Source organism: Phodopus roborovskii, unplaced genomic scaffold (genome assembly GCF_943737965.1).
Source record: "Phodopus roborovskii unplaced genomic scaffold, PHOROB, whole genome shotgun sequence".
Classification (NCBI taxonomy): domain Eukaryota; kingdom Metazoa; phylum Chordata; class Mammalia; order Rodentia; family Cricetidae; genus Phodopus; species Phodopus roborovskii.
Genome location: NW_026126563.1, coordinates 8,460,883 through 8,480,859, shown reverse-complemented (window position 1 = coordinate 8,480,859; position 19,977 = coordinate 8,460,883). Strand labels below are relative to the sequence as shown.

Below are 19,977 nucleotides of genomic sequence, written 5' to 3'. Positions count from 1 at the left end.
TTCCTCCCACACCATTAAAACCCTCCAGAGCAGTGAGCTACGAGAAGTCCTTCCTGCCCTAAGATGACCCCGTAGATGAGTTTAGCAACATGAGACGGGAGTAACGGGGACCTTGGGGGCAACTTTCAGTAGTAAGCCACGCTGTGGGTCTCTTACAGCCCTCTGTCTTGTGAAGTTTTAAAATTATCTCCTGTGTTACCACCATTGATGTATTTTCCTGAAGGGATGACACTGGCTGTATGGCTTGTGGATCTGTGACTTCTCCTAAAGCCATGCTTTTTTAGCAGGCCTATAGGAATTTACTGCTGCACTGAATCAATGTATTTGAAATAGTGTATGTGCAAATACTCTGTTTTCTGAGTAAGAAAGGCAACACATAATTCCAGGTATAAGACTTGGTCCATAAACCATAAGTCAATCTCTCTGAAATTTTTTAATACTAACTTATTTTTTTTAAAATATGTCATAAAGGATAAGTAATTGTGTCCGCATTTTCTCTTTAACATTATCACCCCCCTACTTTTTATCTTCTCTTCCCCATTGATACTCTGTGACACTTTGTCCCATCAGCGTCTCTTTACCATAATCGTCCCATGTGCATAATAGTCATTACATACTCACTTGTATCTTTTTCCTTTCATTTATGACATGTGCCAGGGGATAGTGCTTAGAAAAAAGTTCCTAATTTGATGAGACAGAGGCTTAAATGTAAATTTACTTATGGGGAGGCAGCAAGAACAAACAGAAGCCAAGGGCCAGTGTCTCAAGGTTTGGGAGAACTTGCCCCACAGCAGACTATGTCTTATCTACACCGGCCCTACACTGTACATAGGCAAGAGATGCCAGCAGCACTCTGTCCTGGTGGTTCACTGGTGGAGTGGGCTTGTGTACTGACCTTGAGTGTTTTTCAGCATCCTACTCTAAAGAGGTCTTAGAACACAGTTTGGTTGGGTTTAGATGCTTCCTCTATGTCTTCAAGATGTTGCATTCTCAGTATATTCTCCAACCATTCTGAGAACTGAGAGCAGAAAAAGGGAGGGCCAGGTCAGCTATGGTCACCTGGAGATGTCTCCCTGCTTTCCTGAGCACTCTATGCAGGATATACGCCTTTTCGTCAAATACTGGTGGCCTGGCTCAACCTTCATTCGTTTTTTGTGGGTCATATTGCAGGTTAAAGTCAGAAGCAACCTTGGCTTGTGAACAGGGATGGAATGGGTTATAGACTCCTTAAAACCCACAGGCCATGTACCACACAATCTTGAGAATATTATCTGCAGTTAAATCCAGTGTCATTTAAAATGTCACTAAGGATAACAGAGACAGTGGAAGAAAATATTCACATGGAGCTGGGCAAGGAAACAGAGGTAGAAAGTCTTTCTTAGCAATATTTTTGACATTACAAGGAAATAGTAGAAGATGGGATGTCCTAAATTTTGGAAAGCCATCTTTATCCTTAATCTTACATGTTTCTAAAAGAGCTAATTAAAAAAATTACAGTGAAAATTAACTCCTAAATCATAACAGCTGTTTAAAAAAAGGAAAAAAAGAATTATAAAAAATAAATGTATAAAACAAACCGGGCCTAACTCCCTCTCCCCTCCCCCACCGTCTACCCCCCACTCCCAATTTGCTCAGGACATCTTGTCCTTTTCCCCTTCTACAGGGAACCATGTATGTCTCCCTTGTTTCCTGGCTTCTCTGGCGGTGTGGATTGTAGGCTGGTGATCCTTTGCTCTATGTCTAAAATCCATATATGAGTGAGTACATACCATGTTAGGAGAAAAAGAAAGGGAGAAGAGGAGGGGAGAGGTGGGCATGAGGGAGCAGGAAGATTGAGTCAGGGGAAGAATAGAGGAGAGCAAGAAAAGAGATACCATAATAGAGAGAGCCAGTATAGGTTTAAAGAGAAATCTGGCACTAGGGAAATGTTCAGAGATCTACAAGGATGACCCCTACTAACAATCTAAGCAATAGTGGAGAGGCTACCTTAAATGCCCTTCCATGATAATGAGATTGATGACTATCTTATATGCAATCCTAGAGCCTTCATCCAGTAGCTGATGGAAGCAGAAGCAGACACCCACAGCTAAACATAGAGTCAAACTCCAGGCTGGAGAAACCCACAGAAACAGCTGACTTGAACAAGGAGGAGCTCATGGACCCCAGACTGATAGCTGGGAAACCAGTATAAGATCTACCCAGATCCCCTGAACCTGGGTGTCAGTTAGGCCACCTGGGAAGTCGAAGGTACCTCTGACAATGGATCCAGTATGTATCCCTAGTGCAGGAAATGACTTGGGAGCACATTCCCCATGAAGGTGTACTCCCTTAGCCTAGAAACATGGAGGAGGGCCTAGGCCCTACCCCAAATGACTTGACAGACTTTAATGATCCCTCATGGAAGGACTCACCCTCCCTGGGGATGGGGATTGGGATGGGGGGGCGGTCTGTGGGAAGCATGGAAGGACGGGAGAGAAAGGGAACTGGGATCGATCGATATATAAAATAAGGAAAAAAATTAAAAAAAAAAATAAAAACCAAACAAACAAACCAGGCCTTTGAGACTACACACACTCATCCATGCACACAAAATAAATAAACAAATGAATAATGTAAAAAGTTTAAACATAGCCCAAATTCTAACCTATTATTTCAAGATTAGTCCAGAGACATTAAGAAAATGCTAAAGCTGTGATATTATAATACAGACTGGGAGCAATGAAGCAGATGAATGGACAGAACTCAGAAAAATTAAAAAATGAGTAAGAATCCTATATCAAAAACGAAGATGAAGCCAATGGAAACTTGGGGATGGAGCAAACGCCTGTAATCCCAGCCTCTGGAAACATGACAGAAAGATTACCAGTTCAACGCCAGCTCCAGACAACACAGTGAGGTGGAGACCAGGCTGGGACCTGAAGCGAGACAGTGTCACAGAAAAACAAATAAATAAGCAAAAAAGAAAGAAAGACGGAATAGAAACAATACCCTTCAAAGAAACCAGACAGTGTCAGTAATGGAAAATCTAAGAATGAATACATAAAGTAATAACTAAAGGCAACAGCTTGTGTGTTTGGGACAGATTATTTTATAATTTAAAAGAGATAGAACTATAAAGACAACTCCCAAATGTTTAACTGAAATTAGAGCTGTAAGAGGAAGTTCTCTGATGATGGTAGGAATTCCTGCAAAAGAAAATTAATGAAAGAAAACGGGGGGGGGGGGGAGTAGAGGGGAGAGACCAAAATACAGAAATGAGGAAATTTTCTTTAAAATTATTTAAGTTACATGTCAAGGAGAACATTTCACAAACCAAATTCATTCTAATAAAAGCAATGTATCTGAAAGTGAAAAGGAAAAATATTGTTGTGCATCTAAAAAAGAAATTGACACAAGCAAAAGAAAATTAAATTATAATTAAATTTTCCAAAACATATTTCCTGTCAGTTGAGAATGGAGGAACTGTCTTAAAAATAGTCAGGAAACGTACTTGTGAGCCAAGGACTTCATATGCATCCAGTGCCTTCAAGTATGTGGGTGAAAACTCCCACTAACTTGAGGAAGCTCTGAAGCTTTATTGCCATGAGCCCTTTCTTAGGATGTCTAGTTGGACAAGATACAGAAAGAGGAGATAAGCACTAGCTAGCGTGCCACTTTTATGTTGGATGTCATATGTGTGCAAAAGGGGAACAAGTTCATATGTGATCCATGTTACCACAGTGAAAGTACGGGGTAACTGTAAACACGCAAATAGAAATTCTAAAACTGCTGTGTTTTCAATAATCATGTTGATGCTGTTCTAGTTAAATCACTGAACTCTTACGTGTTAGCCAGGGTCCTCCAACAGGACAGAACTGATGAGATACAGATACAGACATAGGTACAGGTGTAGGTGTAGATGTAGATATAGATGATAGATACAGATACAGATACAGATAGATATAGACACAGATACAGATAGATATAGATACAGATACAGATACAGATACAGACATAGGTACAGGTGTAGGTGTAGATGTAGATATAGATGATAGATACAGATACAGATACAGATACAGATAGATATAGATACAGATACAGATAGATATAGAGACAGATACAGATACAGATAGATATAGAGACAGATACAGATAGATATAGAGACAGATACAGATACAGATAGGTGTAAGTGTAGATGTAGATGTAGATATAGATACAAATATAGATATAGATATATCTAGACTGGCTTACAGGATATGTTCCAGGTAATCCAGCAATGGCTGTTATGGTGTGAAGCCTGAGAATTCAGTAGTTGTCTGGTCCATATGGCTTAAAGTGTCTGTGGTCTCAGCCTGGTTCCAGGGTCCTCTATAATTCCTGAAGAGCTGCTCATTTCCAGTCTACATTGGCATCCTGAAGAAACTGGATTTCATAACAGTACAGCAACAGGATAGACAGAATTGGTATTTAGAATAAGGGCAAGTAGACAAAAAAAAAAAAAAAAAAAAAAAAAAGCAAAGTTTCCTTTTTCATATCCTTTTATGAGGGCTGCCACCAGAGGGTGTGACCCAGATTAGGGAGGGTCTTTCTTTTTCAAATGATCAGATAAAAAAAAAAAAAAAAAAAAAAAAAAAAAACCCTCACAGCAATGCCTAGCAACCTGTGTTTTAGTTGATTCCAGATGTAGTCAATTTGACAACTAAATTTAGTCATCACAATTCCACCACTTGTCAACTTTCCACACAATCGCATCTCCTGGTGTCATGCATAATTTGCATCATTTCCAAATGAAGGCAATAGCCAAGTCATAAATCTGACTTAGGAGATAGAGCTACCCCACCTAGAACCTCTAATGCATTGTATGTTTTAGAATCTGTGACTAAGCCCTTGAAGCATGCTTCATCTTTTAAATATGGTCAGAAAGATTCACCACACTTAACTACCAGTGTTATCTCAACTGATACTACATAATAAAAATAAACAGAGGAAGAAAATGCAAATGCCAGCTCAATTTATATGTACATGTCCTTAACAAAATAGGACAGAAACACTAACATCATTTGTGGTTCGTATTTCTGCAACTGACCACATGTCTTTAGCTGGTATTTATAACTACCTTCCTCTACTACCCATCATGTGTTTTCTCCACCTCTTTCAAGTACCTCAGCAAGTCTTGGTTTTTTCCTGGAGGAGTGACCCACACCTTCATCCTTGAAGGGTCTGGGCCTTTTTTCACCCTGCTTGTATTAGGTTGTTGTAGTTTCCCATTACCCTTAATCACAGGGCATGGTAGCACCAAGAGATCTCCTGCACTCCAGACATAATCATCCTTACCTTCATTGTAGAGAAACAATCCATTTTCTCTCTGTCAGTATGGGTCTATCACCCTTTCTTATATTGTTTGTTATTCCTTCTTAGCCTGCTGGCTTAAGTAGATCAAAAACCCAAAGTGGCTAGGGGGGTGTTCTAAAGCAGACTTCCCACAGAATGGAACATCCTATCTACTGGTTGTTATTGGGTTACATTTAACACCTATACACTGGTGTTAAAAGGAAAGAGTATCACATGCTTTTTATGCTCCAAATGTAGGAATGCAGAGCAGTAATAAGCATGGCAGAAGAAAGAAAATATGGTTTTTAATGACCATGTTGATATGATTCTGTTTGTATCTCTGAACCCTTGTAGATATAATTTGAGGTAGATAAACTAAAAAGGTAATTGAATTTCTCTGAAAATTTTTTTAGGAGATAGGAATGTAACTTTTACAAATTTCCAACTGAAATTAAGTAACAGAAACAATTATAAATTAATACTATCAATATGAAAACATATTCATCTACATCTGCATATATAACATATTCATATTGACATTTGTATTAAAATGTATTTCAGATTATATATATATATATATATATATATACACACACAGACACATATGACTATCATCTACCTATATCATATGTCTGTCTGTCTACATATCTGTTTAGTTTGCTTTCTGTTGTACTAAGCATCATGACCAACCAAATACAAGTTTATTGAAGAAAAAGCTTATTTGGCTTAAAAGTTCACATTATAGATTATCATTGATGGAATTTAGGGCAGGAACAATAAATATAGTATTAATTTTCTATCAGAACTTGTCAAGAGTACAGTTTAGTACTGTTGAGTATATGAGCCCATAAAGGAATGCTGCTTTGCAGGCTCACTTCTAGGTACATGATCAGCTAGCTTTCTTATACAGCCCAGAGCTACAGTGATCTGGGAACTGCTACATCAACTCGAAATCAAGAAAAATACCTCACAATTATCCACAAGCCAATATGATGTGGGTAGTTCATCAATTGAGCTTCCCTCTTCCAGGTAACTTTTGGTTGTGTCAAGGTGACAATAATTGGGACATTTTCTATCACCCGTCTATCTAGTGCAGTCTGAACAGACTAAGACAAGTACTTTCCTATCAGAATGACTAAAAGGGAAAATAGTGGTAACAACAAATACTGGTAAGGGTTCAGAGAGACTAGAGGACTCACACATTGTTGGTGGGAATATAAAATGGTTGACACTACTCACATGTCCTTCATTGGAAGTGGTTGATCAAACTTTGGCATAGCCATGCATGGATGCTAGTCAGCAATAGATTGAAGATGAAAAAAAAAAAAACATTTAAAAGGCCAAAACTATTTGTCTCTATTTATATTAAATGCCTGGAGTGGTCCAACTCACAGAGACAGAAAGTATAATATGGTTGTTAGGTATATAGGGAATGATTTACTTTTGCAAAATGACAAAAGGGGAATTTCTTGCATAACACTGTGGGTATACTCACTACTGAATAACACTCTTGAAATGTTTCAGATAGAAAATTAATACTATGTGTATTTTTGCTATGCTCTGGTTGTCTTCCGAGTGCTTGACCTTTGCCCTCTGTTTGTTGTTAAGTGCTATTCTATGGTATAGATATGCTAAGACCTAATAGTTAAAATTTGCTAAATGGCATTAGTAGAAAAAAAAGAAACAGAGAAATTAGCTTGACGTTACAAGAATAGTTTTATACCAAAGTTAATTTCTTAGTGTGTTATGGTTATGTACAATTTTAACATTACAGGAAGCTGGGGGAAGATGTTACATAAAAATCTGTACTGATTTTGTAATTTTTTTGTAAGTATGAAATGATTTCAAAATCAAATGAGTCAAAATAGAAAAAAAATCTCTTATAGAATTCATATGAATTCCAAATAATTTATGTAGATACTTGGAGGTGGATCATAATTTCACACTTCTTAAATGTGGGCTCTGAGTGCAGACTTTCTCCCAATGAGCACACTGTAGGAAAGGGGAAACAGAGAAGAAATTTACTGTTGAAAAACTAGACAGATGCTAAGCCACGAAGGCAAGCAAGGTAGCATCATGAGGCATCGTGTTGGTAGCATGAATCTTCACAGGATCAACCAGAATAATTTTTACCTCTGCTATTTTTCATTCTAAAATGCGTAATCCATCTACTTATAGGAATAACAAAACAAAACAATAACAACAACAAAACAGACAAATCTCAGATAAGGGCTGTTCTACAAAATACTTGGCTAGCACTCTTCAAACCTATAAAGGATACCAAAAAGGACCAAAGTTTGAAAAACTGTCATAGCTAAAGGAAGCTGAGGAATATGAACATTAATTCCGTTATCCCATCTTGAGCAGACATGTAGGAAAGAAAATGGATATTAGCTGAAAACCAAGGACATCAAAATGAGGTGTGGATCTTAATGAAAATGTAATGATATCATTTTATTAATTATAACAAAGGTAACAATTAACTTCTACGATACTATATTGTAACACTGTATTCTCACACTATTGTAAGATGCTAATAATAAAGGAAACTGGGTTCAGTATTCATAGAAACTCTAAAATTTTCATAGCCTTTGTAAATCTAAAGTAGTTCTAAAAATAGACTTTTAAAATAAAGGAGTATATATTACATGATTCCATTTGCTTCTGAAGTAGCAACGTTTTGAAGACGGAGCATACCTAAGTGGTTGCTAGGGGTGTCAACAGTGAGAAGACGCGAGTGGTTAGTATAGTGACACATTTGTGGGAATGGTACAACTGAATATATTGACTGTGGCAGTAGTTACATAATGCCACACATGTGACATGTGACAGAATTCCACAAGCCTTTATATAAAATCTCTCTCTCTCATACACACACACACACACACACACGTCATTCACACTCACAAACATAGAGATGTATGACTAAGCTCAGTGGATGTTAGCCTGTTGTGTTTCTGCTATAGACACTGTGCTGTGGTTCTGTGGGACACTGTCTTGGGAGCAAAGACCTGAGACAGGGCTGCATAGATCCTTGATTATTCCTTTGTACCTTCCTGAGACTCTATAATTATTTCATAACAAAAGTTCCATACACTTTGAACACCTGAAGATCTTCTGGGACATCAAATGCCATGTGGCTGAGTGAATTTTATTAACAGATATATGCTACAGAACATCACTCTTGTCTTCTTTTGGTTCTGCTCTTCTTTTGTCCCACCTTTCCTGGCAAAGTGCTCTAATAGTTGTTTAAGTTGAGAAGAGATTCAGGGGTGTTCTAGAATGCAGAGTATTGCTAGGTAAAAGGTGTGTGTATGTGAGTGGCTAAAAGTTGGCTGACCCCAGCTTTAAAGGACCTACATTAGATCTCCCTTGTCTCTGTCTTATGCAGTACCCTCTCTCTCTCTCTCTCTCTCTCTCTCTCTCTCCTTTCATTTTTGTTTCTGTTACTGATGTGAGGATAAGAAAAGAGATGTCCACTTGAATTAGACATCCCACCAGAGCACACAGCTTGGGGGAGGAGGAATCCAGGCTGGGTTTTATCTCCATTTTCTTTTCAGCCAAGTTCCCTTGTGTGGAGAGCAGCCTATAACTTTACCTGGCAGCCACAGAGTGATAATTGTACGCCGTGGTATAGGGAATTAATTAATGGGGGCCAGTTAGTGGTACAAGAAGAGATAGATGATTGTGGGTTATAGTCACAAGACCTCTGTGAGGGCTGAAGTTTGAATAAAGCCATAAAGATAATTAGAATTCGGAGAGGTGGATAATGGAGAGAGGGTAATCATTAACTAGGCAGGGGATCTTGGATAGATTTCAATGATCCAGGTGTGATGGCATTTACCTGTAATCTTAGCCACTATGGATGCTGAGACAGGAGAATTTCAACAAAATTGAAACTTACTCGAGGATGCTTTTCTTCTTCATCCTTATGGATTTGGTATCTTGCAATGTGTTATCCAGGGAAGAAAGGGAGTCAGGGAAAGGGTGAGGGAGTGTGGGCTTGCATATATGACTTCATCATATTTTCCCCATAGCATCTTTCTATCTATCAGTAGTACTGGAACGGGATTTGCTGCTGAGGTAACAACTCAGAATGTCACTGGCTTCAGGAAATAGTGAAGCTGAAAGCTGAAGGAACCGCTTATTGAAAACGTACAAAGATGACGACACATCCAGACTTGAAGGATGCCTCAGACCTCACTGTGTTTTGTTTCCTGTGTTATAAAGTAGGTGGGTGAGAGCTGACTTCCAGGGACAGAATTCTTTAGTGACCAGGCAAGAATATATCTCAGGTCTCTGGACTCCAATGCAATGTGTACTGAAAAGGAGTTAATTACATTTTAAAATATCAAGCTTAATAAGAGAAACGTGTGGTTTCTGTTTGAAGATTTTAACATTTCTCATTTGGTGGATCCCAGCTTTACCATATGTGAATGAGAATAACACTTTGGAACGAGTTTTTTTTTTCTCCTCTAATTTCATCTGGGAAATTAAAAGCTTTCATGACAAGAAAGTATATTGCCACAGTTTTATGAGTGAAAAATCTGACAAAAAGGAACTAAAAATCTGGATATTGACATTTCCCACAAAAAACCAGTGTTGGCACTAAGGACAAAGATGTACAATGCCGTGTGGGAACTTTTCCCTTCTGTCCCCTGCCGCCCACTGGCTATCTCTTCTGACCTAAAAGAGTCTACTGGTCCAGGGGCATTCTCCAACTCTCCAAACCGTGTTATCACACTCTTTTTCATATTAGATACGTTTTTAAAGTGGTGACTGATTTCCCACATCTGACTCTTAGCAGCGTGACACAGACAGATAGGACAGGTCATAGTCATCCTTCCAGGCTATGTAATTGACTTCAAAGGCAGAGGAGAGTCCCCTGAATGTGGGTGTCAGTCAGGAGGCCTGGGCAGTCTATGGGGCCTCTGCCACTGGAACCAGTATTTATCCCGAGTGCACGAATAGACTTTGGGAGCCCATCCCCTAGGGAGGGATCCTCTCTCGGCCCAGATACACAGGGGAGTGCCTAGGCCCTGCCCCATTGGACTGGACAGACTTTGATGATCCCTCATGGAAGGCTTCACTCTCCCTGGGGAAGGGATGAAAGGTGGGATGGGGGAAAGGTTAGTGGGGGACATGGGAGGAGGGGAGGGAGAGGGAACTGGGATTACTATGTAAAGTAAGACTGTTTCTAATTTAAATAAAAATACTTTAACAAACAACGGTAGAGGAGGAAAAAAAAAAAAAGAAAACTATGTCCTTCATTTGGATGTGGTGATGTCCACCTGTAGGCCCAGCCCTCCCATGGCTGAGGCAGGAGGACTCCTGAGGGCTGGAAGCCAGCTCTGGCTACACATTGAGACTTCGACTCGAAATAGACAAAAACCAGAAAACACCAATAACAAACCCTTCAAGGAGACTGACTTCTCCTCAAGGCCGCTTTGGAGCTTAGGCTGGAATGAATGTCTACGGACATTTTAAAGCATGACTCACAGAAGAGCTGTAAGACATGCACTGATTTCACCGACGTCTTTGCAGACTGGGAGTCACACCCACCACAGGTACAGACCTGTGCCAGTCCTGAGAACCACTGTGAACATAGGCCTGAACGGAAACCCTGGCATTGGGGCAAAGGGGGAGGGACCTTTACTCCTGTTTGAGAAGCTTCTAGGAAGGCATTAGGGAGACTTACAGACGTCATTACTGATTTTGGAAGTGTCAACCTGTGAGCCGGAATTAAAAACGTTATAGTGTTAATACGTTTTTGTTTAATACAAGACAGTCTGCAGGGCCAGACTGGGGAGGGGTATGGGGACCTGCTCATGGCCTTTCTTGTCTGTCTTGTTGGCAGCAGTCTTAGAAGATGAAAGAGGCAAAAAGAATCCCATTGTGCCTGCATGTTTATAAACAAGACAAAATTTACAGCCTGCAACCTAAAACCATTTCCGAATACAAACAAAAGTTGGGAACAGGGAAGGTGGGAAGAGCAAACATCCCTGTTCACATCTTTCTTTGAGACTTTATCATCTTTATGGCCTTGTCACACTGCCTAGGAGTGCTAGTTTACTGGTCAACTGTCAGCCACACACACTCTTTCAGCGCAGTAGTATTGCGGTTAAATAAGGATCAGGATAAACAAACAGGCCGAATAGATGCTTATTCAGGGAGAAATTACTTACAACCTAGACAGATGAACACCAGCAAGTTCCACCGGATGCTCTCCTGTCCTAGTAGAGCCAGCAAGAGAGCATTCCCTGGCTCCTCCTCAGACCTCCTTCCACAGGTCACTTCCGCCCCTGGCTCCACCCCCTGATGGGCGTGGTCAACGCCACAGAAGGAGACAAAGTGAATATCCCACTACACAGTAGTACTGAATGTAGGAGACAGTAGGTGGCCAGGAGCTGACATTTATTACAAAGCCCTTCTTTCCTGTCACTGTAGCAATACTCGAAGTCCAAAGAGGGTCTTTTTCCTCAGGAATATGAAACCATGAATTTGGGGTAAGACCTTCATTCCCTGCCCTATGTTCTAGAACTTCAGGGTATGCTAGGGCTCTGACGCGCTGAGATCGGCTCTAACAGGAATTCTTCAGGGTTGTGGAGCTAACTTTGCAGGATACCCAGGTAGGAAATTATTGGAAAGTATTTTCTGAACACCAACCCTAGAAATCAGATGCAAATTTTGTACAGAGTGCATTTCCTGGAGACAGAAGTCGGGGTAAAATTTTGTCAATGATTGTGTATCCACGTGGTGTGAGAGGTGACCCTCCAATGCTATTAAACTGCCTATTGATGCGAACCAGATGGAAAATAAGACAAAAGAATTCACAACTCATGTTAGACTGAATCGAATGTCTTTAATTTCACACAATGAATAACATATGAATAGGACCAACTTTTTTTTTTTTTTTTTTTTTTTCAATAGTTAAGTGCTCTGTACTGTGCTAACCTGATCTGGTAGCGAAGACACTGAGCGAGCTTTCTTTTAGAAAAAAAAAAAAAAAGTTTAAAACCCAACATCTAAGACCATGGGGGAGCATGACAGCAAAGCATGCCAGATGTCGCTAAGCCTCAAACGACAGCAAGTCCATGTTCATTTAAATGTACAAAAATGCTTTATGAATAAAAACTGTTACAAAAAGAACATTTCAAACAATGTACAATTTCTCTTGCCTCTATATTCAATAAAATACAAATACATTTTTTGTTCTAAAATATGTTTACATACAATCAAAGTAGGACATGCAAATTACACTTTAAAAAAGGCTTTTAAAAACCACTTATGAATACAAACTAAAAATTAGCCAGAAGGACTTGTAAGACAATCTTGTGCCCATTTTTTGAAATATATATGTACATATTAAACACATCATGTGCATTTATTATTATTTAAGAAATAGATTTTTTTAAAAAAAAAAAAAAGGAAGAAAAAGAAAGACACCAGTCCAGGGTGGAACTACCCTTCCAAGTTGACCAGTTGGCAGATTTTCCATTTCCCCCTCTTTAGTGTTTATTATATCTGGGCAAGTGGGAGACAGATATCCAGGAAGTTTCTTCCTTGGTTGATATGTGCTTCTGCGACTGTCCCCCAAGTGACTGAGTCCAACAGGGAAGGCAGGCTCCTCAGTGGGGTGAACGCTCTTAGAAACACGAGGCAGAGGGAGCCCTGCTTTGTGGAAAGAAACATGAAGAAACACCAAGAAGATGCTACGGTATGTTACAGTTTGAGTTTCTAGGCACTGTGATGACATTGATCTGTAAGCGCTGGCATTTGGACCATTGTGGTACGATAGGGTAGTGTTGAGAAAAATGTCTATATTTGTGTACTTTTACATGATGAGCAGGACTGAAAATCCTGCGACATAACACTTAAATGGCTTTTGAGGCATTTCGGCTCCTGCCACTCGCTCTTTATGCTACAGTTGGCATTTAAAGGCTTTGGGAATATCTGTGTATACTTTAGACAGTTCCCAGGTCAACCTGCCTAGCGATAGGGAAAAAATATACCCCACAAGCTTACTATCTGATATTGCCGAGTAACAAGCCAGGAGTAAGATTTTCTACTTAAGTCCTAATACCAAATCCTTTATGATCTGCTTGTAATATACCACCTTATACTGTAATTCTGTCACCACTTGCTCATCATATTTATAGATACGGCAATGTATAAAACACTAATTTTGACTGTCATAGAACATGGCCTCCCGCTGCAGACAGCGGCCAAGTTGAAACACTAATCTCCTGCCAGCCCACAGTCAACATCGCTAGGGTGCCAGTGACTGCTGAGTCCTGGTCCTGCAAAGTGACAACAAAAACGCTCTACTTGCTTTCTCTTCATCTGACCCTTCTCCCTTGGCTGGCAGCCACAGCTGGGCTCTCTGAGGAAGTTAAACTTTTGTTCCTGTCATGTGAGATAAGGAGTCAAAAAGCAAATGGCTTTCTCATCCCTTGGAAAAGTGAACTGAAAGACCCATCAGCCCCTCTAAGGAGCTTTGGCATCTAGATTTCACCTTCTTATTGGTCTCCTTATGGTGTAAGTGGGTTTCTACCTAATTGCTGAAGGATCATTTCTAAAAAGAAAAGGAGGAGGAGGTGATGGAAAGAAAGAAATTAAAAGCAAGGAATCATTACAAAATATTTTGTGGGTCTGTAAAATGGAGTCTTGAGGATACCCAATGACACCTCTCAAAGTAGAAATGCATCCCCAGAAGGCAGTGTTGTGTGTTTAAGAACCTCCATACATAAAAAAATCAAGAGCTTGGTTCTCTTCTTGGCTCTAAAACCAACTCAATGTGGAAATTCAATTGGCTTCACGGAGGGGCCTGGGCAGCAAAGGAGAGGGTAAGGGGTTAGTTAGTGAATGCTGAAGTAGCTGTATCAATAGGATGAGTTAGGTTCTTGAAAAAGGAAGTATGCATCAGTGAAGGAGTCCCTGGACTTGGGGAGCCCTGTGTAGAAGAATGGGCTCATTTTCACTCCATAGCTGCTGTTTACCATGGTTCTCTTTGGTTCTCTAGTTTTCCAAACAGTTTTCAGAATTTGCAAACAGAGATTTGCATTTGACTCACATTTAACTCTGGGATCAATGGTGCACCCAATTCATTGTTAAGTTGCAGGTCCACTGAATATCTCCTAGAATCTTTTTATTGGTAGGGAAATTCTAACACTAACTTCTTTTGAGGTAACCACTGGCAGGTTGATGCCAATGAAATGCTGGGTGTTCTCTGAGCTCTCCTCTGTAAGAAGGGTTAGATTGCTTAAAGACTTGGTTGGGAGACTGTACATCACAGCAAAAAGGAATAAAGGAGGAAATTTTAAAAATGGTTTTCAAAGTCCAGGAAGAGAACTCTCTTTATGGCTTAATTGGAATGGGAATGGCTGCTCTTTTGTAGCCATGGTTGAGGGAAAGGAGCTGATCTATACATTCCTCCCCATGACTTTGGAGCTATCATACATGGCTCGGGAGTGATAGATTGAAAATGGCTGTTTAGATTTTGCTGTTCAAATTACGTGAAATGCCATAGGTCAACCCAGGTCACAAACTGAGTATCTAGGATAAAAGCTGGAACTAAGCACAGTCCTTTAAACTTATGTATTGCTAGGATTAAATGATACTGACCAAGCAGGCTGCAAATAATAAGAAGTCCATTTGGACAGTTCAGAATAGGATGGCTCTGTAATTCCAGCAACTGTTGGTGCCACAGCACAGCAGTGACATTTACAAGCATATTAACTTGGGATTTCAAATTTCCTTCAGTACTCCGTATTTCAGGACTACCCACTTATTCACTTATGTCCTCTCCCCCACCCCCCCTCCCAAATCCATCTCTCCCTGTGGAGAAACTATATTCTGAAGTGATAATACACTTTCTTAGCCGATTCCCAACTTACAGTAAAGGAAGTTAATTTGGAGGTAAACCAGATATCCGAATTCTCCTTAGAAAAAAATGAATTTCTCTGTGTTTTGTTTGTTTGTTTGTTTGTTTTTGCATAAGCTATGATGCCAGGTATTTTGATGTCTTGAAGATGTTAAGGTGAGGAGTAAGGGAGGAAATTGAAAATACTTATTTGATATTTCGACATCTGACTTTTGAAAACGTCTGTGGCAGTGGGGATAACTTCACATTCATTCCTAGTCTTCACATGTTCTCCTTGGGCTTTGGAAGTGGATGATAGACGGGATATCTGTCCACACTAAACCAGTGGCTAGAGTACAACTTGGATGAGAAATGAACAGTTGAGATTGACCATTTAAAAGACGATTTGTCACACACAGTTTGCATCCATGCAGACTGATAGATTTATAATTACATTATGTACAGCAATATTTTAGTGTATTAAGGCAACCACAGTTTGGAAACTTTGTCCAAGGTGGCTTGATGCAATTGGAGTGGTGACACCCTTTCAATATTTTAATATTTTTTTTGTTTAAGATAAGAACACTTACTCCCCTTTGCTTTTAAGAAAAAATTATTAAGAGATAGATAGTGGACCTTTACTGTCTTTTTCTTCCTTCCTTCCTTTATTTCTTTTTCAACAACCTATGACAGCTTTTTTTTTTTTTTTTTTTTTTTTTTTTTTTGTGAAAACAATCAGGTCACAAGGCATTGCTAGACTTTTCTTTCTGGCGGGCTTGGGATTTTTGATATTTGGTGGTTTATCAGTTATTCCACTTTCTGTGGGGTATTAAAATCATTTTATCCTGCCTATTCTCCACTGATATGTTTTAAATATAAAAATAACCCGGCTGACACTTGGGCCAACATCTCCCTTGGCTGCTCTGAATCACTTATTAAAAAGCTTCTAGCAATACTGAGTATGTTTCACAAAGATTGGGATTCGCAGCCGGTTTCTTGAGGCAGGGCGCCAGGAGTACACGTTACAACACCGTTAAAGTTCACATTGTGTAGATGTGTACCACAAAATAGAAGGCAGCTAGTTAATAACGGCAGTACATGGAAATACAATGCAAAGGAAAAGCAGGGGCAGACAATGCAAAATCGGTGTAGGGGACGGGAGCACGCGCAGATCTAAGATCGCCTATCAGTCCAATTCCACCTTCTGCTCCAAACATTCCGTCTGAGCAACTGTGATGTTAACGGAAAGATTCATCTCTCGGGTCACCTGAAGGTGATGATGGTGCCCCAAAGCCTAGCCGAGTTCGCAGACCAAAAGAAATAAAAACCAATTACGTGGAAGTGGCTTACAAGCCAGCTGGTAAATTTGCAGCTTTCCTCCCCCTTGGAATGTTTGCTAATGGAGGGTGTTTCCCACCTGATTTTTCTGACCAGCAAATGAAATCGGAATCAAGGGCTCACCTGGGATGAGGTGCGGGGTGGGGATGGGGGTGGGGGTAGGGTGGGGGTAGGGTCAGGTGGCCATCAGAGAGCACCAGCTTTGCTCTCCATCTCCTCCTCCTGCAGCCTGTGAGGATCCAGCCACTGGGATTGGTTCTGGGTTGGGAAATGCTGTGCAGCACAGACAGCTGCTTTTTTGGGGGGAGGATCCCCTCTGCCACCCCAAGAGCTCCCAGGGCTCCACCCCGCCCTCTGCCCATCCTGCCTGCCCACTGAAGAGAGGGGCGGGGTGTCTCTGTGGCGGGGCATCAGCCCCACCCTGGCTGCTGTGTTCCCCTGCTTCAGTCCCTACCATGATCCCGCAGCCCAGGTCCGCCCTAGGGAAGGACATCACTCTCGCTGGCTCGTGACTTTCTTGGCCTTTTGGCCTTTACCTCCTCTTCCTGGGGCAGGGGCTGCGGAGGGGGCTGCGCGGGCTGCGCTGGGGGCTGCGGTCTGTGTTTCCTCTTCCCGCCCCGCGCGGTCTTGGGTAGCGGTGGTGGTGGTGGTGGTGGTGGAGGAGGAGGGGGCGGTGGCAGCGGTGGAGGTGGGGGCGGTGGCAGCGGTGGCGCCTCCCGCGCCATGTGGATGACAGCCTCGATGGTGGCCATCACAGCGTCCTGGCCCGCGGCCGGCTCCAGAGCAAGAGGGCTCAGGCTAGGCTTCTGCCCTCTCTTGCTGGGTAGGTCGATGCACTTTTCCAGCACTGGCATTTGGTCTCTGGAGTCTTCATCGAACTGGCTGGGCTGCTTCCGAGGCCGGCCTCGCCTCTTCTTGACGAAGTTGTTGCCAGTCTTTGATTGTCTCTGCAGCCTCTTGGCCTTCAGGATCTTGTTCACGTGGTCCAGATTCTTCTTGGTCGACAGAAGCTTGGTGTAGTGGCACATCTTCCGCACCTCGCACTGGATGGCTTCGATCTCCCGCCTCTTGAATCGCTTCTTCAGGGAGGAGCTAGCTGCAAGATACAAGAGGGGAGAGGTTGAGCTTGGGATGTAATGCCCTTCACATACTGTGTTCCTATTTAAACAAATGATAATAATGATGATGATGATAATAATAATAATAATAATACCACCTCTGGCTGAATGTGACATGTGTACAAAGCATTATTTATTATTATCGCTATTATTTCAGTCCTCATAGTTACATAAAATACTATGGTTTGTATCTTATTTCTCTTTGTGTTTTTTGAGACAGGATCTCCTTATGTAGGGCAGGCTGTCCTTGAACTTTGGAGCATTATGCTCCAGCCATTCTGAGTGCTGGGAAATGAGGCTTTTAATGCCATACTCGATTCCCCCCCTCTCCTATTTTAAAGATAAGGAAACTGAGGCTCCTATCTCCCTGGGTTCTTAGAAAGAGCAAAGTAGGCTTTATTGTGTGTGTGTGCAGTTTTTAAATTTAGCCCTTTCACATTAGATGAGATTTAATTAAGCATCAATTGCTATTTTACCTTTGTCTGACCTTGAACAATTGCATAGCCCACCTCCATCATCCCGTTGGATCATACAAAGGCACCCGCGATGAGTGTGGCCTTGACAAAAATCTAGAAGCTAAAAGGTGAAGGATTTTGTTATGTCTGAACACTACCGATGGGATGGTGTGGTCTCTTAATATTTTCCTGCCAGTGTCCTGGAGCTGTCAGGTTGCCTGACGATGCCCAATTAACCAAGCTCTTCCTAGCCTTCACCCTCCGGGGCCCTCAAGGGCAATATCCGCCAGGTGTCCCTCAGTGGTTTACACTCCCCTGCCAGACAGTTGTTTGCAAAGAACCCTATTCATGTGCTGCCGGCCAGATGCACCTCTGTTTTATGAGCTTAGCTTCTCAGGAAGTCCTGTACTGTGGCACTAAATGGCCTTCAGAACAGCTTCGTTTTGAAGTTCAGACACCATAAAGTGTGAATGGTTTCAAGACACAGGCAGCCTTTCACCTTTGGATCGATCGCTCTCCTGCTGTTGGGTGTGAGCAGGCACATGTGCACAGTGGTAATACCTGGGTACTGGCAAACATGCATCTGTGCTTGTACACAGACGCAGGCAGACACACCAGTCATCCTGTGTGCCGGCCACCAGTCGGTGGCAGACTTAAGTCTCTCCTCACCGAATTCTTTGCTGCTCTGATTTGCCCTATGTGCCCGACCCCAAAGAAGCCCACTTGAAAGGGAACACATTCCATATTACTGTGTTGTTTTCCTGTGTGTTCCTACTACTGTTCTTTTTTTTTTCTTGTTTTTTTTTTTTCCCCATCTATTGGTTGAGAGAATAAATATCTCAAGGGAGAGAGGAAAAAATATGCTTAGCACTGCACTTGGCCACCGCTCTCAGTATCCTTGGGTACTCCCACTTCATTCTTCCTGTGTTACCCACTTCTCCCTCACGCTGAGGCCCATCACAGACTTCCAGGAGGGTTTTATTTGAAGTTATTTATGCGACTAGCTTCATGGAGTGGGAAGCGCTGAGTTTCACAGGCCAGGTCAAACTGCCACTGCTTTTGGCCAAAGGTCAGCCAGACTCACTGAGCAATGAGTAACTACTGAGCGATCTTTAAAATAAGTTATAAAGATCAAAATAGAACAAAGCCAGAGTGAGCTTCTGACTAGAAAAAAAAATAAAACTTTTGTAGTTAGTCTTGTAAAAAGAAAAGGTAGCTCAATTATCAGCTCTCGTGCGGCTTTATGTCCTTCGTGGGACCTCGTATGGTGCCTTCTGAATGGCCGGGACTGAAAGTTGCTTCCTCGATGGCAAATCAGACTACTCCTTTCTACCTTCTAGTCACATCCTTTGAAGATGGTATCGTTTGGATTTTGAAGGCAACCCTAATACAAATACAGCAACATTAGGAGTTTCTTATCAGGCCTTGTTAGAGACAAGCAATGTGCTTTGTTCATGGAAATTCTCAGTAAACCAAAGCAGTTAGAGAAATACCACTATGGGCATCATTTAAAACATAGAACCCATGTGCAATCTGTCCTCTTTTTTTTTTTATTTTGTATCACCATCAAGAAACTACTTATATGAAGGCAGTAATTTTGCAGAGCTATAATACAGCAAGGCATAAATTAAGTATAAGGTAATTTTATTAGTTGTACTATCTTACTAAATAAAATGACAGAAAAGCTTTTATTAGTGAGCAAGTATAATTATTAGATGGTACCTCTTAGCTTCCAGAGGGAAATGACAAAAATAGATAAATAAAGAAACCCCCAAACTAAAATCAACCCAAACCCAATGTTCTCACACATTCATTCATATGTCACATAATTTTTAGCCCAACCCTTGTATTAGAAATGGTCATGAAATAATTATGCCAGTGTAAATCCTCCGAA

At 41.2% G+C, this 19,977-nt stretch overlaps 1 protein-coding gene across 1 annotated transcript in view; it reads right to left on the bottom strand.

Moving 5' to 3' along the window:
* Window positions 1–16,688: 16,688 nt before the first annotated feature.
* Window positions 16,689–19,977, bottom strand: part of Setbp1 (SET binding protein 1) — a 324,979-nt gene continuing 321,690 nt past the window's right edge. Inside the window, exon 6 of the mRNA XM_051201988.1 lies at window positions 16,689–17,606. Coding sequence (XP_051057945.1) covers window positions 16,990–17,606 — 617 coding nt within the window. The 3' untranslated portion in view covers window positions 16,689–16,989. The remainder of the gene's footprint in view (window positions 17,607–19,977) is intronic.